The sequence below is a fragment of the Microcaecilia unicolor genome, chromosome 9 (assembly GCF_901765095.1).
Source record: "Microcaecilia unicolor chromosome 9, aMicUni1.1, whole genome shotgun sequence".
NCBI classification, from domain to species: Eukaryota; Metazoa; Chordata; class Amphibia; order Gymnophiona; family Siphonopidae; genus Microcaecilia; species Microcaecilia unicolor.
Genome location: NC_044039.1, coordinates 87,917,145 through 87,941,282, shown reverse-complemented (window position 1 = coordinate 87,941,282; position 24,138 = coordinate 87,917,145). Strand labels below are relative to the sequence as shown.

The window sequence follows — 24,138 nt, the reverse complement described above, 5'->3', positions numbered from 1 at the left end:
GTTCTAGCCAAAGTGCCCTCTTCTTGCCCTTTGGAAAAACTTTCTCTCTCTTTTAGGCCCTTAATTAATCACTGTATAGAAAGCTTCCCGTACACAGACTCCTTTCTTATTTTTGCAGCTGAGACAAACAAAATAATTGGTGGCTGGATAGAATCAATTGAACTATGCAGTCTGCCCAGTTGTCTTGCTCTCTAGGTTTTCAGTCTGTGAAATATGGCTCCTGAGTGTCATATTGCCAGATATTATCCAGCATGTGTACAGCACTCCAGCCAGGATCCACTACTGGTGCTACCATCTTCTAGGGTGGTTAGGCTAGTGCTCTGATCACATCTAAAGAAGTGGCATAGCAATGGGGGGCCTTGGGGGACTCATGCCCCCATCCCTCTCTCAGGCCCCCTCATGCTGGTGGCCAAAGAGGTGCCTGATCATAGGCACCTCATATGAGGCACCTCCAATTTTAAAGCTGGCAGCAACTAGAACCCAGCCTACCTGCTCTTATTGCAGCAATCGGTCTCCCCCTTTCCCCCTCAGGATCTCCAGGCTATGTCCCAGGCTGTTAGCTTCAGGAACGGGCATCTCTCCTCGGTCTGATCGATGGTGCTGCTAATTTGCCTTGATCACTGTCAGTAGCGATACCGCAGTGATTAAGGTAGACTGCCTTTGTCTTCCCAGGGATGCCTTCCGCCCTCTTCTGATGCAACTTCCTGTTCCGTGTGAGTGGGAGGCATCACTGGGAAGTCGAGGTGGAAGTATCATCTATGAACACTTTTTAAAATCAATTCACTTTAATTAAATTGCCTATGAAACCTACATATATCTACTGAAGTTTGCACAGTTTAATTTTCATGTCACTTTTTTGCTGATCCTTGTTTCTGCAGGTTGGCGGTGAGTGGAGGAGGGGAGAGAGAGATGATGGCTGAAAAGAAGGAAGAAAAATGGAGGAAACGTTGGATGGAAAGTGTGGAAAGAGGGAACATACTGGATGTAAATGCTGTCTGGAAGGGGGCAAAAACAGAGGGAAACACTGTCTGGATGGGGGAGGGAGGGGATATGTTGGATAAAAGAGGGAAGAAAGAATACATGCTGTTCGAAAAAGGAGAGATACTGGTTGGAAGGGGAGAGAGGGGGAAGACACTAACTGGAAAAGGTGGAGAGAGATAGAGAGAGAGAGAGAGGAGGAAGCTACTGGATGGAATGAAGAGTAGGAAGGGGGCATTCTGCATGGAAAGGGGGTGCAGAAGGCAGATGATGGATAAAGAGCAGCAATGCAGAATAGAAGGAGGAGAAAGAGAAGGCAGATGTTGGATAGAAGAGATGAAGATAGAGAAGGGAGATGCTGAATGGAAGGGAGAGAGACAATCTGAATTGGAAGGGAGAGAGGGATGCTGGGTGAAAGAGGGAAGAGACAGGAGAAATTCTGGATGGAAGGGGTAGAAAGAGAGAGAGCAGATGCAGGATGCAAGGTGATGTTTATGCTGAGGGTAGATGTGGAGTGGAGAGAAGAGACACTGGATGGAGGTGGGGTAGAGAGAAGAGGGGAGATGCTGAACAGAAAGGGGAGAGGATAGTGAAAAACTGTGAAATAAAAAGAAGAGAAAAAGGAATGGGAGTGCCAGAGTGAGGGAAAGAGATGGAAAGCTGTAGATAGATGTATTTAAAAAGGAGAAATTGAAGACTGGATAGTAAGAATAAATTAAATCTGTACTGAAAAGCAGAAAAATAAATAAAAGAAAAGTGAAAGAATAAGATCAATGTTGCAAATTTATGTAGTGGAAGTGAAGAAGACCAGAGGGCATTGAAAAATGGCAAAAGGACAGGAATCTCTGAAGAGAGTTAGAGAAGACAGGAAAGCAGAAATCAAGGACTGGGACCAACACAATTAGAAAAATTAAATGGCCAAACGACAAAGGTAGAAAAAGAATTGTACTTTGAATGTAGGATAAAGTAGTGCAGTAGCTGATTTAGAGGGTCTTTTACTAAAGTTTAGCTTCAGTTATCTGCAGCAGGGCCCATTTTATTCCTGAAGCTAGGCTTTAGTAAAAGACCCCCTTAATCTACTCTAGAGGTTAATAAATTAAGGGCCCTATTTAGTAAGCCATGCTAGAGGCGCATTAGCGTTTTTAGTGCATGCTAAGCATTAGCATGCGCTAACTGTATAGATGCCCATAATATTCCTATGGGCATCTACACGGTTAGCATGTGCTAAAAATGCTAGCGCATCTTAGTAAACAGGGCCCTACAAAAATAAAATAAAAAATGGAAAATAGTGAAACCTTTTTATTGGACTAACTGAAAACCATTTCTGACTAGTTAATCTAATAAAAAGGTAGTACCTTATTTTCCTTTTTTTGTTTTGTTTCTGTTTCTTAATTTGAAATGTGATATGCCAATTTTTGAAATTTACACCTACTCTCTTTATATTTTGCACAGTACAGGAGGACATGCATCACTGCTTCTCTTTATCTAGCTGTTGCATTGCGTGCAGTGTCTGGCTTCTTGGGAGTTTAATTTAATTTTTGTCTACATATTTCTATGTTTAGTTTGTGATTACTTAGACTTGATGAGGTTCTGCATGTGTGAAAGAGATCAGGTATTCATTTAGCACTGTGTAGGATCCATCCATAGTTATTAGGTTTGTTTAGGTTTCCAGTAGGTGCACTGATATTTTAGTACCCACTGCAGTATTTACAGTGCTGGCTTTGTTATCCCTGCCAGCAAAGGTATTATTTTTAATGCACCGGGGGGGGGGGGGGGGGGGGGAGATATGTTGCCCCCTCAGTCCACCTCTGAGTCTTCCCAAAATTGGAGGGCTGGCTAAACCCCTGATCTAAAGGATCTTTTAGTGGTAAAACTCTGACATTTTGGAATCATTTAACTTTAGCACTGGAGACAGAAACAAATTATCCAATCTTTTGCAGGCAGCTGAAAATCTAGCCATTTTCTTTACTTTACTAATATTTGATTACTCGCCTCGTCCACATAAGTCTCAAGGCGAGTTACAATAAAAAAATGTATTTCATTCCAACTAAGAAAAAAGTCTAAAGACATCACTAAAAAATCAGGCGTTAAGTTTTCTCTTAGAAGATCCATAAAAATTTGAAGTATGAGCATATCAGAGAGGTTTAATAATCAATGGTGGGAGGTGAAATAGGCATTTTTATGAGTTCATGTATTTTATAGTATGATATTTGTTGATTTTTTTAATTGTTTTTATTATTATTATTATATCCAACATTGAAAGGGGCATTATGCTTAGAAAGCAGAATATAAATTGAAATGTAATGTAGTTATATATTGCATGCAAGGGAGTCAGTGTATGCAAATATCTCTCATGAAAATTCATTAATGGATTGATTGGATTCCTGTTTGAAAGTTCTGGAACTGAGGAGGAGTAGCCAGAAATGTGCAGTGATTAGTTACGGAGACAAAGAGAACTGAGCACAACCTTTGGTTGAGTGCAGCATTCAAGTTACATGGACTTTGCAAGTAGTATTTTGTTGGGGTTCACAGGAATTTCGAACAGGCAGTTTGAATTTGTATTAGTGAGTCCGCATGTATAGAAAGAAGTATGAGTGCGTATGAGTGCATATGGAGAACTAAGATGTCAAATTAGTAGGTTTTGAATGCAATAAATGAAATAAATAATAAAAGATTTTGTAAATACAGCATAACTGATCATGTGATTTATACTGCTAGTATAGTTGATACAGTTATTCAGACAATTATAGCCCAGTATTGTAAGGTTGGTAAATGAAAATTCATTAGGGATAGCTTGTAAACCTGACTGATGTAATGTGATGCAATGTCCTCCCTCAAGATCTTTTGGTGTTAGCTATATTTTGTATCAGCCCTACTTAGACCCTTAGCACCCCCAAAGGAGTCCTGACTATGCTCTTTGCAGTTACAAGAACATGTACCTTATGATTGCGTCCATGTTTATCAAGGAGGGAGATCACAGACCTGATGTGACCCTTATCTATTAGATTCAGAGCCTCTGGACTCTCGATGAGGATGCAATGCAACACCTCCAGAATACCTGGCAAGAGACAGAAACGGTCAACATGTCACATCCATCATCACTAGAAATTCAACATGTGGGAATAAAATGAAAATAACCCATGGAATTAACTTCTCTGTCACTCGATATACAAGAAGTGATGAAGGAAAGTGTGTGTTTTGAGTCATTCAGAATAGAAGGGTGAAAGGGGAAGGCATGTGTTCTGTGCCTGAAATGAAAGAAGAAGCAGTGTGTACTCTGTGGACTGTCCAGCTAACTTTGAGGGCTGGCAGGATAAACCTGGATTGTCAGAATCTTTCCCCTATCAGTTAAAGTTTGTCTGAGTAAATCACAGCTCACATAAAATTGATCAAGGTTGTAAAAAGGGAGGTAGCGAGGGCATTCCCAGACACAATTTAACTTTAGCCAGTCAACAAAGATATAGTGGAATTAGAAAAGGTGCAGAGAAGGGCGATGAAAATGATAAAGGGGATGGGACAACTTCCCTATGAGGAAAGGCTAAAGCAGCTAGGGTTCTTCAGCTTGGAGAAAAGGTGGCTGAGAGGAGATATGAGATGTCTATAAAATAATGAGTGGAGTTGAACGGGTAGATGTGAAGCCTCTGTTCACGCTTTCCAAAAATACTAGGACTAGGGGGCATGCAATGAAGCTACAATGTAAATTTAAAACGAATCGGAGAAACCTTTTCTTCACTCAATGTGTAATTAAACTCTGGAATTCATTGCCAGAGAATGTGGTAAAGGTGGTTAGCTTAGCAGAGTTTAAAAAAGGTTTGGACAGCTTCCTAAAGGAAAAGTCTATAGACCGTTATTAAATGGACTTGGGGAAAATCCACTATTTCTGGGATAAGCAGTATAAAATGTTTTGTATTTTTTTGGAATCTTGCCAGGTATTTGTGATCTGGATTGGCCACTGTTGGAAACAGGATGCTGGGCTTGATGGACCTTTTCTTTCCCTGTATGGCAATACTTATGTACTTATCCTCACTTTTTCTTGAAAATTTTTTCCAGCGTGGGTTTGGTGGCCTCTCCTGTGGGCTGCTTTATGCTATTTGGTTTTTTTTTCATATTTTCATCTCAACCTCATGCTTCTTCAAGTTTCTTTTGACAAGGATCAGGCTTGAATATTGAGCACTTCTCTTTATCACATTTATGCACTGCATTTACTTTCCGTTCACTCTTCAGTACCTCTCATAAGTAGTTTTTTTGTTTCATGTTCCTCACAGTACCTCTTTGCACTTACTATTATATTTCCACTTTTTGCTTTGGGATCCTCTTTTGCATAGATTATCCTATCTGCACTCTGTTACCCAATATCCTCATTTATATATATGGCCTTCCTCCATTACAGGTTGATACATGCTCCCCTATCTTCCATTCACTTCTTGTTTTACAACATGCTTTGTATTTTATTTACAGACTTTTATCCAGAGATTCTTTTACTCCTTGTAAACAGGTTTGTTTTTGATGGTACCCCATGAAGCTATTATATATATGGTGCAGCTTCAGACTACAACCCAGTAGCTATTTTTGTTTTTGTTACATTTGTACCCCGCGCTTTCCCACTCATGGTAGGCTCAATGCGGCGGACAATGGAGGGTTAAGTGACTTGCCCAGAGTCACAAGGAGCTGCCTGTGCCGGGAATCGAACTCAGTTCCTCAGGACCAAAGTCCTCCACCCTAACCACTAGGCCACTCCTCCACTCTATGCAGGTGCTACCCAGTATTCAGTGTTGGGCAAAGTCAGGACTGCTTTTTATGTGGTCCTACATGCCCCATTAGCTATGTGGGCACCAGCACTGAATATTGCCGGAATCCACATAATTTCCGGCTCCTCCCTGGCTCTGCCCCCTGTATTGCCCTTAACCTGCCCACTTTCAATATGGCAGGTAAGTGCCAATATTCAACAGCACTATTTGGTTAAATGCTGCTACATAAGTTGCTCAGGTTATTAAACAAGGATTCTTGACCCTATGAAGACTTCATTCCATCTAAAATTATTTCAACTTTCCTTCATGTCACACCTTAGTTCATACTTTTCTAATTACACGACTTGACTATTGTAACTTTGTCTACTGTAGTATCTTTAAATCTTCCCTTCGTAAACTCCAAACACTTCAAAATTTCCAGCTGTCTTTCAATGCTCAAGTGGCCTGTGTGGTGAAATCTAGTGTTTTGGCCCCAATAGAGTTGCCAACTAGATCCAGATTCACCCAACAGGGTTGATCCAGTCCTGGCCTTACCCCATTGCATGTATGAACTTTTGGTTCTGATTTCTCCATTGGATTCCCTAAGAAAAGCCAGGCTACAAGTCCCTGAATACACTGGGGTAAGCCCAGGACTGGATCAACCCTGTCAGATGAATCTGGAGCTAGTTGGCAGCCTAAGCCCTACACTCTGTCTGATCCATTTGTAGCTACCTGGATGCTGCTGCATGTGCAAGTCTTTTATATGCCCTTGTAGCGTCTCGCTTGGACTATTTTAACTTTAGTTGTGCCAATCTTTCCTCTTTCCTTCTTAGAAAGTTGCAGTCAGTCCAGAATACTTCATTCAGTCTCCATATTCATGTCTGCTGTTTTGATCACATTAGCCCACTCTTAGTTCAACACCATTGTCTCCATACCAGTTACAGAAATTCAACACAAGATCTTAACACTGTCCCACCAGGATATCCATACAGGGGGTGCCCTCTTACCTATCCTATCTGATCATTCCCTATACTTTCTCTCAATCCCCGTGCTCCCCCTCCGAACACTATCTCTCCATCCGCTCTGTTCACCACTCTCATCTCAAGTCCACACAACACTCTGCTTTCTTTTGCACTGCTTCTTCTCTATGGACTTCTCTCCCTCTGAGCAGAACAGTCTTACTTGAAGTTTAGAGTTTCTTTGAAGGCTCACCTCTTTTCTCAGGCTTTCCAGGGCTCACTGGTCCAGTACGTGCATGCACAGGCCAGAGCTCCCTCCCTCTGTGTCACGGTCGTCGTCGGCGACAGTCGTGCCTTGCTAGTCAGGGCATTCGTCAGTGCCCTGTTCCTCCTTCTAAACCTATTAAAATTACCTGCAGTTCCAGTCAGTGACCTGTGGGGTCACTGTAGAGTGGTGGAGGCCAAGCTAGTGATGTCACCAGCTGTAAGCACTTCTTAAGCTGGCTTCTGAGTGTGCTCACTGTTCTGGCAATTATCCTTGATGGCTTGGGCCCTCCTAGTTCCTTCTACTGTTTCTTTGGGAGGTCATGGCTTGAAGCTTTGCCTACAGCTTTCTCCTTATGCTATGTTCTAGTGGAAGTCTGCTTCCAAGCCAGGGAGTCCTGAGGAGTAAAGCTTGGCCTACAGCTTTCTCCTTATGCTATGCTCCAGTGGAAGTCTGCTTCCAAGCCAGGAAGTCCTGAGGAGTACAGCTTGGCCTACAGCTTTCACCTTATGCTGTGTTCCAGTGGAAGTCTGCTTCCAAGCCAGGGAGTCCTGAGGAGTAATAGCTCTGCCTACAGCTTTCACCTTTGCTTGGGTCCAATGAAGCCTGCTGCCAGGCCTGTGAATCCAGAGCCTCCCGTGCGTCAGATGAGATTCCAGTCGCCCACTGTGAGTCCTTAGTCACTGTATGCAGCAAGTGGCTTTGTGCTGTGTTTGGGACTGTGTGGGCTAGATGACGGGGAGTGCTGCAGGTGCAGCGGCTGAGGCTACGTGATGAGGGAGCGGTGCTTGGAGTGCAGGGGGTCCACGTGGGCTTTTCCTGGCCCTTGGGTGATGTGCAGGGCTGTTGAGTCTTCAACCTTGCGAGCGTCGGCTCGGTCTTTATTGCTTTATCTTGCTTGCCTTAGGAGCATCCGGCTTGGGCGCCTCAGTGACTGTTTGCTTGTCATAGGTGTCATCCCTAATCTTCTGTGAGTGGAGTGACCTGTTCTGGCCTCTACCTGCAGTGCAGGTCCTCAAGAGACTCTTTCTTTTCCCTTTGTTTTGCTTCTGCTTCACTCTGGTTTTGAGGGCGCTTGCTGCGGTTGTTCAGCGGCTCATCTGAGTGTACTGACAGAATGAACCCTTTTCTTAACCACTAGCGGTGTTACCTCTGTCAGCCAAGTATTGCCTGTTTGTCTTTGTCCCGCTAGGGTGGGCCCTTTGCCTAGTCTATTGTGTTCTACTGTATGCCATATGTTTGCATTGCTTTGCTAGTATTGAGATGCACAACTAGGCTGCTTATGTTTGATTTCCCTAGGTTGTTGTTCCCTAGCTAGGTTGTTCTGTGTTACCTTTACTGTATACTTTATGCTTTGCATTGTTTCTGTTAGTATTGAGATGCGCAGCTAGGCTGCTTATGTTTGATTTCCCTATACAGCTAGGCTGTTCTATTTTACCTTATTTTATGTATTATGTTTGCCTTGCTTCAGCTAGGTTAGACTGTATAGCTAGGCTGCCTGTTTTCCTTTCTATGTTGTTTGGCTACTCTTTTTGCTACTAATAAAGCTGCCTCAGTACATCTCCACTTGTGGTTCGGTCCATTTCTTGGAAATACTCTTAGTTCTGAGGGGACTTGGTCTACCCAGAGGTGGTTGAGTGATTCTCATGTGGCCATCTCTGCGCCAAGGGCTCACAAATGTCACACCCATCTCTGGGCCAAGGGCTCACAAACATCACACTTTGTCATCTTCTGCTACCTTTAATCTTCTTCTAGCTCTCATATCAGCAATTTTAGTTCCTTTCCTTCTTTAATAACTAATTTTATTGAGTGTTAACTGCTGTGATTATCCTCAATGAAAGGTGATATAGCAAGTGCCTAATAAACATAAACAGCCTTGATTCTTGTCAAATACAACATATTAAACAGAGAAGTACACAGTATATGTTAGACTAAGACTGCCAACTGGACCCAGATTTGCAGGACAGGGTTGATCCAGTTCTGGGTTTACCTCATTGCATGCAGGGACTTGTAGTTCTGAATTCCCCAAGAAAAGCAAGACTACAAGTCCCAGCATGCACTGTGGTAAACCTTGGACTAGATCCAGTTGGCACTCTTATGTTAGACATATGGCAACACACAAATGGCAATAGAAACTTGCATTCAAAACTTATAAGCAGTAAATTCATTAATCTTTCACTTCCAAGTTTACAGTATACAGTGGTTCACGTATGATGACATATACAATAATCACAATATTACTAGCTGATACACACACAGATTCCCAGAGGTTCAATATTTCCCTCCCTCCAGCCCAACTTCAGCAACTCAACCAAAGGAAGATACCCCCTGACATCAACATATCCGCACTATTGATTGACGCTGGCTTGGAATCCAGCTATCTTGTGATGTCAGCGCTGCCATATGTGCCCATGTGCTAATAACCCCCCCCCCCCCCCCATCTACTTACAGAGAGATACCCCACCACATAAGAATTTCATTAACATATTATGCATGCATTTTTTTTCCATATTTGATATGTTGAGCAGATGAAGAAAGGCTTCTGCTCAACATTTCAGAGTACTGTGTTGTTACTCATTGTTGGCAATAAAATGCCAAGTACAATTTACAGTCTATCACTGAGAAACTACTGGACTATAGTTCAAAAGTATATGTCCCCTATAGGACACCAGCTCTGCATACTTAAGACAGCTTTTACCTTTTTCTCTCACTCTGTAATTGTGCCAAGAGTATGATCACTGGAACTCCCTAGTTATTCCCATGACAACTCACCTGAGGAAGACTCAAGTCTGTCCAATTTACTGATCAGCCAGTCCAGGTTATTGGAGAACTGAGCACAATTATTTCTATTACCACGAATAAGTGCAGCTGAAATAGAATTAGGGATAGAACTGTAAGTCTATTATCATCTTCAAGTTGGTGTAGTTTTCAGCATCATTACTCTCAAAATTATCACCATCATAACAATAATCATTATCAATATTAACAATGGGGCCGATATTGAGACCGCGGGAGGGAACCCAGCTAACTCCCACGGTCAGCGGCGAACCCTGAAATTCATTCCCAGGACTGTTTTCAGTGACCGGCATTGAATTTCCCTATTTTTTTTTTTAGTCGGTTAAGCTTATTTATGTGGGTCTATCTAGTGACCAAACTTAGTCGGTCAGCTACCGGCACTAACCGGCTATGTTGCGAAACATAGCCAGTGACAGGGCTAGCCATTAAGTGTTAATATTCAGCCGAGATAGCCAGCTATCCTGAGCTGAATTTTAGCATTTAACTGGCTTTAGGCTATTTAATTGGTCAGGAGCCGGTCCTGGCTGATTAAATAGTTTTAAATATCAGCCCCAATATCTCTACAGGTGCTTGCTCTGGCAGCACATAAACTAACAATGTCCTTGCAGCTGATCTTAAAACAGAATCCTATTATTATCAGTGGTGTAGTTACCATTGAGCAAGCCCAGCAAAAAGCCACAGACTGCCTGTTGGTAGGGCCGCCTGCTCCTGGACCGACCATACTTGAAATTTGAATAAAAATACATGGGGCAGCAGCGCAGAGTGGAGGTGAACGTGGATGTGGCATGCATTGTACTTAGTTCTCTCAGTGCTGCCACACCACCTCCTCAGGCAGCCAGGCATCAAGTAAAGCGCTTAAGCGTCTCATTGCTTGTTGCTGTGAGCTGAAGTCTCATGGTAAGAGCCGTAACAATTCATAGCTCACACCATGAAACTTGGCCTATGGCAGTCTAAGATAAAGTGATTAAGAGCTTTACTTGTAGCCTGGTTGCATGGAGGTTCTGAAAGCATCCCTGCTGGAGATAAAAGCAATGTGTACTGCACTCACTGCTTCAAAAGTATGGGAGTAGGTGAGCACAGAACACATGGCACTTGCTTTCTCCTTCAAAGGGGAAAGGGGATGGGATGGGGAGTGTTCCCTGAATCTTCTACCACAGCACCCCCCAACACCCTCATGGCAGACCCATCTCAGACATCCTATCCTCACTGCACCACCTCCCCAAAAACCCTTCTCAGACCAGTCCACCTTCCCCACCCATGACTTTGTTGTGTACCTGACATCTTTCTACTTGATCTCTGACATACCTGCTGCACCACTGCCCCAGACACCCCATCGGCAACTGAAATTCCCTACATATACACATCAAACACCACTGTACCCATAAAATATGCTTGCCCCTATTCTCCCACCTCAGACATCTCACCAATAGCAGACACCCCACACATATCCCTGCCCAACACACCAAAACCCCAGTGCACACTTTCCTACCCTTAATATCCATCCACACACACTCTTTCCCAGATATTCCTCAAACTCCATGCATACCCCCACCTCTCCCTCTCCCATAGTGCAATCTAGTTCTTTGGCTTTTTGAAGGCTAAGTTCAGTTCATAGTTATTTAAGCTTCAATTCCCTCCACACCTTATTTCATGCCTTTGTTAGTTCACGCATTGATTATTGTAATGTGATCTATTCTGGGGTAACTAAGGCTGAACTTAAATGAATACAGACTCTACGTAACATGGCAGCAAGATTATTATGCCATGCATTATGATGTGAACTTCTTATGAGACTTCATTGGTGCCTGTTGATCGGATAAAGTTTTAACATTCTTTCTTTAGCTTTTAAAGCTTACCATAATGGTGTTCCTGACTATTTAGCCACTTTTAACAATTCTGTATGTACCCACATGCATTCTCTGATCATTCAACAGTCATCGAGAAGCACTTTTTAGTTTACTGCTCCTTTTTTTTTTGTGGAGTTCCCTGCTGATTTCTCTTGGATCTGAGACTTCCTCTTGACAATTTAAGATAGATCTCAAAACCCTTTTTTTTAAGCTAGCCTTTGATGGGCTCCCTTTTTCTGCTTCTGTGGGTGTCCTTGCTTGAGAGACATGTCTTCACGGCTGGTTGTTTTGGATTTACTGACTGATTGTATGTAATTCTTGGTTGGATGTTTATCTGTCCTTTAGTATCATGGCATTATTTTCTTATGTTTATTTTATTGTACTCCGCCTTGATTCACTTTAGCAATAAGGGTGGTCTAGTAAATTTTAACAAAATGAATGAATGAAATTACCCTGATCCTATTAACTTTAACTTGGGCAACATAGTATTGTATGGAACCATTTTATTTTCTGTGTCAGGGCCCCTCTCAGAACTTTCTATAATCATTGATTACCATTATCAGTACTACAAAGGCCAACATACTGCTACTGTTTTTGACACATTGCTGTTACCAATACCACCAAGATCACAATTGTTATTCATTTTGAAAATGCTGACAGAACTATTAAGGGATAAACTTGTTCTAATATACTCAAGAATAAGCTGTAACAGGAATATGAAACAGAACTTTATTACATAGTAGGACCTTTCATCTTGTATAGCTTGAGACAGGAAATAGAATCTCCTTAGAAGAGATCTGGAAGAAGAGTAAGGGAGCAAAAGAAAATGAAGTTGCTTACCTGCAGGGCTTTTTTTGAGGGGGTACTGAGTACCGGCACCTTTTCCATTGGCTGCTAAAATTGACCCATGGTCCCCAAGCTTTAATGAAAGAGCTCAGGTTCTACACACCAATTCTGCCTTGTCATAGGTTCTGTGACTGGTTGCAGGCGGCCTGGCTATTGTGGGGAGGGTCCCTCAGTGATTACCCCCACCCCTGAAGGGTGGCCTAGCATTTGTACCGGCACCTTTTTCACTAGAAAAAGTGCACTGCTTACCTGTAATGGATGTTCTCTGTGGAGAGCAGAAGCCAACAGCCACAAATGTGGGAGACATCACCAGTTGACAGTGCTGTGCATCCCTTGTCCCCAACTCAGAAACTTTTGATAGGTGTCTCTGAGCATGCTGCAAAGTTCCCACCTCTAGCTTCCATCCCAGAGAGTGTCAGTTCTTTCTCAAGCATGTTTCAACTCTGGGAGTTGACATACGTGCACTTAAAGGGGATGATCCTTGATACAGCTGCTAGCAAAACATGATTTCATGTCGGGAGTCCACAAGACAGGCATTAAGATGAGTATCTTTTAATAATATAAATAATTGGATTTGGAAAATTGAATAAAAGGGTTAAAAAGATTATACACTATTTATTGAAAAATATCATGGATTGATGAGGAGCATGGCTTAAGGTGACTCAGTAATAACTAATATGCTATCTGAGTAGGGCAGCTGAGGTCCAATATATTATTAAATTTGATGTCTCCAGTAGATTTGGATGGTGTGGATGAGGTGCTCAACTTTCAAAGGGTCTGGCTTCAGTCCTTCTGCTGACAGCACATGCCCCATAAATTCTGCAGACATGCAGTTGAGGCATATCTTCTGCTGGTTTAAACAAATACATTTTTCTCTGCATCTAAGATAACTTTAAAATTAGAATAATGATCCTCTTGGGCTTACTCGATAGTACCTCCACAGTCTAGCAGGTCATCCACGATACAGACCACGTCTGTCATGCCAGGCTGTGCATTGTGAAGTCAACTCTACAATTCTACTGGCATCACTACTACTACTACTATTAAACATTTCTGCAGCGCTGTACAAATTAACATGAAAAGACAGTCCCTGCTCAACAGAGCATCATAAATATTCCAAAGGGAAGTCTGCACTGCCTATATTTCCCAGAGTCTCAAATATAGCCAACTTGCTGCTCTGCTTGTCCAAACCTTTTTTAAACCTAGATACGCTAACTGCTTAACTATTCTTTGAGTGAAAAAATATTTCCTCCTATTTGTTTTAAAAGTATTTCCATGTAATTTCATTGAGTGACCCCTGGTCTTTGTACTTTTTTGAAAGAGTGAAAAATCAATTCACTTTTACCTGTTCTACACCACTGAGAATTTTGTAGACCTCAATCATACCCCCCCCCCCCCCTAGCCATTTCTTTTCCAAGTTGAAGCACCCTAACCTCTTCAGCCATTCCGTCCCCTTTATCATATTGGTCGCTCTTCTTTGAACCTTTTCTAATTCCACTATACCTTTTTTTGAAATACAACAACCAGAATTGAAAGCAATGCTCAAGGTGAGATGAGTTACCTGTCCAATCTACCATACTCAGTGAAGAGATCAGGAAACTAGCCACATACCCGGGTTCTTGTCCACTTAGTGTTTGTTTCAGCAGTGCCGAGTGCAAACATATGGTCAGTGTTTATAGAGAATGGCTGCAATTGCTGACAGACCTCAGCACCCAACAGGGGCTGTCTGTGTCGTCAAATGATATAGAAATCTATTTTGTAGCTATAATTGTCGTTAGGATTCATCAAGTTAGTTGAAATCATACCCATTGTTTGTAGCTCTGTGTTGTCAAACGTGTAAATATTAGCCTCAGGACAGCGTGGAGAATAACCCACTCCAAGAACTTCACTGACTGTCTCTTCTGGCAAGAGATTTATTGTGGGCCCTATATCCAACTGGAACCTCACCAGCTTGTCTCCAACGTGTAAACATGAATATAATTTCTTCAGCTTTGTTTTTACCTTTCTTAAGTCTAAGAGGCTATCTCTATCATCATTGTCATCAGTCAGTGAATTTACAGCTTGGCTTTTTTCATGCGTTGCCAAAATGATTTTTTTTCCATACAGAACTCGCAAAGTTTCCCATATACAGGGTTTGCTTCCTCTAGCCACCTGAAATCCTAGCACTTTCAGGGTTACATAAGTACATAAGTATTGCCATACTGGGAAAGACCAAAGGTCCATCAAGCCCAGCATCCTGTTTCCAACAGTGGCCAATCCAGATCACAAATACCTGGCAAGATCCCTGTCCTCTGACTTATGCCAGGACAACTGCTGGACTTTTTCCTTGCCAATTATCTTCTTCATTCTTAACTTCGTTCTTAACTTCTGTTTGATATATGCCCGAAATTTATTTGCTTCCTGCAGCATGTTCAAGATATACTTTTCATAAATCATATTTATTTCCCTGATGGTGTAATTTTTGAAAATGTCATGGAGAAAGATGATAAGGAGGAGGTGAAGGAAGCTACTAAGTCCTACACCTATACCTATTTTTGGCTTGGTTGGGCAGAGAAGGGAGTTTAGGGCGCAAGAGAAAGGAGAGAAGAAGGGGGGGTGAAGCACAAGTGGTGAGTATAGGGTGAGGTTGAATCTTGGAATAGTAAGAGAAAGAATTGGGGGCAAAAGGGTGTACAGTTTAAGCAGACGAGGAGGAATAGAGATGGGGTTAGGGATGGGGCAGGATAGAAAGAAAAAAGGGAGTGTGAGGTAAAAGGAGAGGAACAAGGAGTGGTAAGCAGAGTGAAAGAAGTTCAGGGCACAAGAAAAGAAGAGTAAAGGGATAAGGATAGAGAGGAGAGTGTGGGGTGGGGTTAGGATAGGAAAACAAGAGTAGAGGAGAAGGTAGTGGGGGTGAGAGAGTGGAGGAAGAGACAGGAAGTAAATGGATAGCAGGAAAAGGGGCAGGGAAGTGTGGGTGAAGGGTTGGGAGACAAGAGTGAGAGGAAGTGCAAGGAATAAGAGAGAGAGGGAGAGAAATAACCTGTTGGGTACAGTTTGTAGGGGGAAAGAGGAATGGGAAGAATTATGGGTGGGTGATTTGTTGAGGTCACTGAGTCCCACTATCTCCACTGGTGGTGGGAACTGTTATGTTGGGGCCACCAAGCTCCTTTTGGTTTGGGGTTTGTTTGGGGTTTTTTTTTTTTTTTTTTGGTTTTTTTTAAATGGGAGATGTTAGGTCGAGCCCATCAACCCCTTCCATAGGGAAGGAATGGTTACCCTAAATAAAGAGCTATGTACATGCTGATAGCGTATTTGTTTGTAGGTTGGTATAGTCAACAGTTGTTTAGTGGAGCATAGTATCTGATTGGGTATATGGATAGTGGAATAGGAATGACTGGAGTCCCGAAGATCAAATTTGGTGGGTCAGTGTGAAGAGTTTATAAGAGATTCTGGTAGAGATGGGTAGCCAATGTTTTTCTTTAAGCAGTGGTGTTATATGGCCCCATTTGTTTGCACCAACAATAAGTTTCACTGTTGTGTTCTGAATCATCTTTAGGTCCTGTATGGGATTGCCAAGTCCCTCTTGTTTTTGTGAGGGTCGGAGGTGCTGTGTTGATGCTGTAGAGCCCCTCTTGTTCTTTGGCACATTTACTAAATCCCCTGTTGTAAATGTCACCACACACCACAGAATCATAACCTCTTCATTCTCCATTATTCTCTTAGGGTTATGATCCCAGTGCTTTTCCAGTACAGTGATGCTGTAATGTTTACAGTTTCCAATAAATGAGACATGACCAGCGGCGTACCAAGGGTGGAGCGGTGGGGGCGGTCCGCCCCGGGTGCAAGCAGCTGGAGGGGTGTAGAGAGCAGCCGCGCGCCTGTCAGCTCCGCTGGTTCCCTGCTCCCTCTGCCCCGGAACAGGTTACTTCCTGTTCCGGGACAGAGGGAGCAGGCAGCCAGCGGAGCCGCGTGGCTGCTCCCAGCAGCTAAGAATGCACCGGGGGGGGGGGGGGGGGGGTTGATGCGCCGGGGGGGTGTCATTGTGCTGGGGGGGGGGGGTGCACATCAGTGATCCGCCCCGGGTGGCAGCCGACCTAGGATCGTCACTGGACATGACACCTTGTTATGCCTTTCTGTATAGAAATGAGCCAGCTATGAGATAAGTGACAGTTTCCATCTCTTTCTTACAGAATCTACAGATGTCTGTTGCACCATCTTTTTCTTTGCTTGCTGTAAACTATGTTGTCTATAATCCACTGTGGTGGGCTGTCACTATCAATCACTCACTCACCCTTAGGTTTCAATCCACTTTTCTTTAACCCATTCTTGTGTCTGGGTTTTGATTAGTGAATGGTTCCTGAAGTAACACTTTGTATTTCCTGCTTTTACTTATGCAGTTGCCACTTTTGATATTACTCACTTGCAGTGGCATAGCTAGGGTAGTTGACACCCGGGGCCGGTCATTTTTAACCCCCCCCCCCCCCCCCCCAAATCCAGTACTAGGTATACCGAGAATACAAAACACTCAGGACCTATACAGCAATTCTACCATACCATAAGCAGTAATTTGTATGAGTCACACAAGGAAAAGGAAAGCATCTTAAATACTACAGTGAGCACTAGAACATCAATTCACCTATTGTAAAACGAAAACAGACAGATTAGTACAGATCATCGATCCTGCACAGTCAAAGCCAACCAAAAGCCATGTCTTTTTCACAAACACAGATACACCCTAATCCACTATAGAATAAGTAATAAACTTTCTATTTAGACAAAAATTAAACTGAACCCCCCGATGCCAGACTCTGCATACAATGCCACACCACAGAAACAGAAAATGTCCCCTAGTACTGTTCAAAATATAAAGACAGCAGATGTAAATTTGAAAAAAACTAACAAATACCAATCACCACTTTACAAATTAACAAATAGAAATAAAACAATTACAGAAAATAAAATACCATTATTGGAATAATACATTTAGCTTCCAGAGGCCAAAATCTCCTTCCTCAGGTCAATACAGTATAGTGCTGTTACAGTATCCTATCCTGACCTGAGGAAGGGGGTTTTGTTTTCTGAAAGTTAAGTCAAAATGTATTAAAATTAGTCCAATAAAAAGATTACCTTATTTACATGTTCTATTTATAAACCTTTATTAACACAGCTACAATACTATATCCTAAAGCAAAAAAATAAAAATATATATTTTATTTACAGTTTGTTGTCTGTGGTTTCTGCTTTCCTCATCTTCTTTTCACTGTCTTCCTTCATCCAGCATCTGTCTTCGCTCTCTCTTTACCATCCAGTGTCTGCCCTCTGTAATGTCTCTTCCATCCACTGTCTGCCCTCTCTCTCCCTTCCATCCAGCATCTGCCCTCTATTTCTTCCCTTCCATCTGCCCCAGTCTGCCATCTCTCCCCCTTCCATCAACATCTGCCCTCTCTCTCCCCCTTCCACCCACCATCTGCCCTTTCTCTCTGCCCCTTCAATCCATCTGCGCTTCAGCCCCCTTCATCCACCACATGCCTTTCATCCCCCCTTTTCAGCCCCCTTGTCAGATCCCAGTTCCAGCTTCAGACCCCTTCTCCCCCCCCCCCCCCCCCCCCCCGCCGAGAACCCTCTTCTCCTGCCACCACCCTGCCTTTTTTTAAAAATCCATGCAGCAGCGCTTCGCGTCTGCCCTGTGTGTGCTGTGAAAGGAGAAAATTGCCTCGCTGGTGTTGGGCCATCTCTCGCTGTGTCCCACCCTCGAGGAAATAGGAAGTTACCTCAGAAGAGGGCGGGACACAGCGAGGGAAGGCCCGATGCCAGCGAAGCAATTTTCTCCTTTCACAGCACACGCAGGGCAGACATGAGGCGCTGCCTGCGTCGCTGCATGGATTTTTTTTTAAAAAGGCAGGGTTGTGGCAGGAGATGAGCTGTCGGCTCTCGACGGAGCACCCTGCCCTTGCTACGCCACTGCACTTAACCCTCCATTGCCCCGGTACAAATAGTACCTGAATATAATATGTAAACCACTTTGAATGTAGTTGCAAGAAACCATTTCCCTTTCCCAACAACTATTGCAGAAGAGACAAATCCCCATTCAGTATTCACATTGAACTAGGATTGGATCCTACCCTAAGAGTACAAAAGCAAATCTATATATATATATATAAAACTCACCCTCAACGTTCTATTGGCTTCTGACGTCACTGAAGCCAAGGTTCGTATGTTCGAAGCTCTGAAGCCTCGAAAATCAGTGTCTGGGCCCCGCCCTCGCGTCAAACGTTATGACGTTGAGGGCGGAGGCGGAACAATTCACCAACATCAACGACGGGGGGGGGGGGGGGGGCACAGGAAAGCCTTGCTAGCGCCCGTTTCATTGGCTCCAGAAACGTGCCTTTTTTTACTAGTCTTTGTATAAAAGGGTCCAAAAATATTCTTTTGTTTTAAAGTGAGGAAATTTCTGGAGCCTTGTAACCAAATCCTAAAGCAGGCCTGCACTATGGGAATTATTGTAGAAGCCTTATTCCAAAATCTCAACAAGGAAATTCTGGTATTTACACATAGAAATGGCATCTACACATAAATGGCACTTTTACAGAGGGCTCAATTTACCCCTTGGGGGTGTGGTCTGGACATTGTTAAGACATGTCAAAAATCTACATATGTCTTCCCCATTTTGTACAGGAAATGCACATATAAGACCTAATATTTCCAATAGGGATTTACAGCTACTCCCTAACACATATAGGTTTTTGAAAAATTACTTGTTTCAATCAACCCTTTTCAAGAGGGATTAAGGGAGGCATCTTCCTTAATTGTCCATCATATATGTCCCCATCCAGGTTTGCAAAATGTGCCGACATCAACACACATAAGTTGTGAAGTACCAACTTATATGTATACATGTGCAAAACCATGATCAGAATTTTTTTCATGGCTTCTTTAGTAAACAATAAATTAGATACTGTTGGGTCATTATTTAAAATCCACTACTATTGTTTTTTTTTTTATACTGGCCACTGTATTTAAAAGCTTCACATATATTAAATGGCACTATTCATAGATGTGGCGGTATGGAATATATGTATATAGTGGTGACCGCCTCTGTTACGTGGATAACGATGATATTCAACTGATATCCTTATAGCTGAGCATCTTAAGGGGCTCTTTTACTAAGGTATGCCGAAAATTGGCCTGCACTGGTGTAGGTGCATGTTTTGGACATGCACAGGTCCATTTTTCAAAGCGCCTGGAAAAAAGGCATTTTTTTTTTGTGGATGAAAATAGTCATGCAGCAAAATTAAGACCAGCATGTGTCCATTTTCAGCCTGAGACCTTACTGTCACCTACTGACTTAGCGGTAAAGTCGTGCAAGCTAACCAGGCAGTAAGCATCAGCATGCGTAAACTGCTGCTTACCTCCGGGTCAGCGCCACGCGGTAGAAAATAGAAAATATTTTCTACCGTGTGTTTTGTACACACATCAAAAATAGAATTACCGCCCAGGGCATGCAGTAGCCAGGCGGTAGTTCCAATTTGACACACGTTGGACACGAATAAGCACCTACGCGCCTTAGTAAAAGGGGCCCCTAGGTTAGGAAAGCTTTTTTGCTGTCCTATCTTAATTAACTACACGGTTAGCAGCTAAATATCACCACGATCTGGCCAATATTCAGCCAGCAGCAGTCAGCATTTTTATGTCTGCCGCTGGCTGTATTCACAGATATTCAAAGCTGGGCCATGTCCGGGCAGTGCCATTGAATATCCAGTTCTAGGTAGGCCACTAAAGCTTATGCGGTTAAATGTAGTATTCAGTCCTTGATCACACACGCTAAACCTCTTAAAGATAGGACAGCTATTTATGCGGCCCAATATAAGTGGTTATCTTATGCAGTCAAGTGCTGAGTATCAACACATAAGTGCTAACTCCGCCCCGAAATGTCCACCAGTTAGCCAACTTTGACACAGGCACTATCCATGAATATTCAGTGGTGCTAACCTCTCCTGCCAGCTTTAATCATTTTGCATATTGCTCGGTATCTGTATAATTGGGTAGAATTCCCTCCTTTTACTATGGCACAATGGGCCAGATTCTTTATATGGTGCCTAGAAAATCTGCGTGAAAAAAAATTTCTGCCTAAGTGTATTCTATAAGCTGCGCCTAGATTTAGGTGCGGTATATAGAATACGCTTAGTTGATATCCTAGTGCCTAAAACTACACACCTCTATTTACACCAATGAAAATGTGGCATAAATCCCAGCATGTAGATTTAGGCATAGAGGGCCATATTCTATAACAATGCCAGTAAATTTTGAAATGCCCATGAAACGCCTATTTCCCCGCCCTTAACCATGCACCTTTTTGCCTGAGCGCATTAAAATTTAGGCACAGTATATTACAGAATACTCTTAGGGAGTTGTGGGAATAAATTCTAATTAATGCCAATTGGCACTCATTATTGCTTAAGTTCTGTTGACAATGCTGATTGGCTTGTTAAGCCAATTAAGTTACGGGTTTTGTTACATAATACGCTTTGATTTTAGCGTGCATCTCTATGCACACTATATAGAATCCGGGGGGTGGGGAATGAGGGTAATTCTGTAAGATGTTGTCTAGTTTTAGGCAGCAGTAAGGTATGTAAATAGCGGTATTCCAATCATTTATGTGCATAAGAGGCCTTTGACCTTTTAGAGAATAGTGGAGGAGTGGCCTAGTGGTTAGGGTGGTGGACTTTGGTCCTGGGGAACTGAGTTTGATTCCCACTTCAGGCACAGGCAGCTCCTTGTGACTCTGGGCAAGTCACTTAACTCTCCATTGCCCCATGTAAGCCGCATTGAGCCTGCCATGAGTGGGAAAGCGCGGGGTACAAATGTAGCAAAAATAAAAATACTGTTTGCTGGAAAACTTTGTGCCATGATTGGATGGTGTGTACGTTGCCAGTGGGCGTGTACCTTGGTGGAATTTGTGAAGAAGAAGAGTGGAGCACACAGCTACATGAGTAAATCATAGAATTCTATCATTCACGTGCGTACACGGTAACATCTAGGTGCAGGCATTTAAACCAGTTATAAGAATGGTATAAGTGATTGTGCCTTAAGGGGCCCTTTAACTAAGTTATGTTAAAAAGTGGCCTGCGCTATTTTTAGCGCAAGGATTTCCTGCGTGCAGAGTCCACTTTTAGCGTGGTGGTAAAATGGCTGTCATTTTTATTTGTTACATTTGTACCCCGCACTTTCCCACTCATGGCAGGCTCAATGCGGCTTACAGGGGGCAATGGAGGGTTAAGTGACTTGCCCAGAGTCACAAGGAGCTGCCTGTGCCTGAAGTGGGAATCGAACTCAGTTCCTCAGTTCCCCAGGACCAAAGTCCACCACCCTAACCACTAGGCCACTCCTCCACCCATTAATGGGTGGTTTCCATTAATGGCCGTGTGCTAATTTCCCAATTAGCACGTGGTCAGACGTAGGAGCTCTTAATGCCACCTATTTACTAGGCGATAAGGATTCCCACGCTAAACCCGAGCTACTCGGCAGTGTGCGGTGATTTCTTGATTAGCGCAGGGCACACCTACTCTCCACCCCCAAGCACGCCCCTGCGCTAAAATATTTTAAAATATTTTGTGGCGTGGGATTGGTGCACACTGATTCCAGAACTACCGCAGGATGCTTGAGTGCTTACCGCCACTTAGTGAAAGGGCCCCTAAGTGTTTTCAGTCATTTGTTCTAATATAACCAGCTCTATATCAGGGGTTCTCAACTCAGTCCTTGGGATACACCCAGCCAGTCTGGTTTTCAGGATACCCACAATGAATATACATGAGAGAAATTTCCATGCACTACTTCTATTTAGCTCATGCATCTTCATTTTGAATATCCTGAAAATCTTACTGGCTGGATGTGTCCTGAGGACTGGGTTGAGAACCCCTGCTCTATACAGAGAGTGCTGGAGCAGTGAGTGACTGTTTTCAGCAGCAGTATCAATATATTTAGCACTTAATATATAAACTCCTTCGAGAACCAGCCCTGTACTGTTCCAACAGACAGGAGAGACATGCAGATATGGTAGAGCCGGAATTGATGGGACCATTACTGCTGTGTAAGAGAAGAGCATTGTCTCCAATTCCTATTCATTCCTGGCTTTTTTCCTGGAACTGCCTACAGTGGAGTGAGTTAATTCTCTAGTTATGACTAGTTTATTTCAATAGATAATTTTGATGGCTAGTATGATAGCAGTTAGCAGGGCTTTTTTGAGGGGGTACTTGGGGGTACTGAGTACCGGCACCTTTTCTGTCGTTTGCTAAAATTGACCCATGGACCCCAAGTTTAAATGAAAGAGCTGAGGCTCTACACACCAATCCTGCCCGGTTGCAGGGGGCTTGGCTATTGTGGGATGGGTCCCTCAGTGATTACCCCACCCCTGAAGAGTGGCCAAGCATTTAAGTACCGGCACCTTTTTTACTAGGAAATACGCACTGGCAGTTAGTGATCTGAACACAGCAGCTGGTCTAGGATCTGTTCAAGATGGCTGGGGAAAAAGGTATGTTCAGTGATAACTCTAAATCTAAGGTCCATGCATGGTAATCACCCAGTAATTCATAAAGTAGATTGAGAATCTCCTTCCACGCAGGTCCTACTTCCTTCCCGACAAACTCTGCAAAGTGTGCAGCACTGCTGTAGACGTTCAAATGGTCAATGCAATTCAACGTCAAGGCCAGCATTCCCTAGAACACAAGAGACAGAGAAAAGGAAAATTTGTTGATACATCATTGTTGTTGAATGCTGGAGTTTAACCTTTCTGATTATCACATTGCTGCTATTTAACTTCAGATAAGAACATTTCTGCAGTGGTGATTTCTCCAAAGGACATATAAGAATCTTCATAGGCCAGGCAAAATTAGTTTCTTGAGGCAGTTCAGGGGTAAGATTCTGCAGCAAGAGGTAACAAACTCTGTAGCAATTCTGTGACAGATTTGTACAAATTTATATTAAATTATGTAACTTAATTTTGTATAATACAATTACAGTAGCTTTTCAGCCTTTCTTTATGTCTGAATAAGTTTTTGTCTGAATAAGTTTTTTGTTCTTTTGGGAGCTTTATGGATTGGGACAGTTCCGATGCTGATACAGGAGCGGACAGAAAGATCTCAGGAATGGGAAGGGGGATGGAAAAAATAATGGATGAACAGAAATGTGGAAGATAGAGGTATGGGGATGAGGTTAAGCAGCAGGAGTGAAGACAGAAGAAGAAAAACTGGAGATGGGCAAATATGAAGAGAATGAAGATAGGGATGGGGAAGAAGATGAAGAGGGAAGTATGGGAACAAGGAGAAGGGATCTGGGAAATAGAGAGCGGGGAGGAGATTCTGGTATCTTGGAAAGGAGGGCAGAGACTGGAAAAGGAGGAGTCTCTCCATGATCTCCAGTCTTGCAGCTCCTTTTCCAATGCCATGTTCTTCCTCGCACTCTCTCTCTCTTCAAGCCCCAGTCCTCTTTCTCTCCCTTCCTTTCTTCATCACCAGTTTTTTTTTCTGTCCCTTTCTGCCCCATCGTAGATGCCCATTATATATATAGAACAATTGTATAGCAAACGTTCTCTGCTGATGCTTCAAAAATCATCCACTAGAATCCAATATTCCTTAATTGAATGTCAGGAACAATCAGCTCCAACACAAATCTTATACCTTTAAAGTGATAGCCAGTGCCTCTATTGCTGACAAGTTTTGAAATTTTAATCTCAAGATGAGTAT

The 24,138-nt window shown here is 42.9% G+C and overlaps 1 protein-coding gene across 1 annotated transcript in view; it reads right to left on the bottom strand.

The window, feature by feature from the left end:
* The window catches only part of RYR3 (ryanodine receptor 3), a 743,078-nt gene that overhangs the window by 562,387 nt on the left and 156,553 nt on the right, over positions 1-24,138 (bottom strand). The window contains 3 exon segments of the mRNA XM_030213678.1: positions 3,918-4,036; positions 9,702-9,797; positions 22,977-23,112. Of these exon segments, the coding sequence (XP_030069538.1) occupies positions 3,918-4,036; positions 9,702-9,797; positions 22,977-23,112 (351 nt within the window).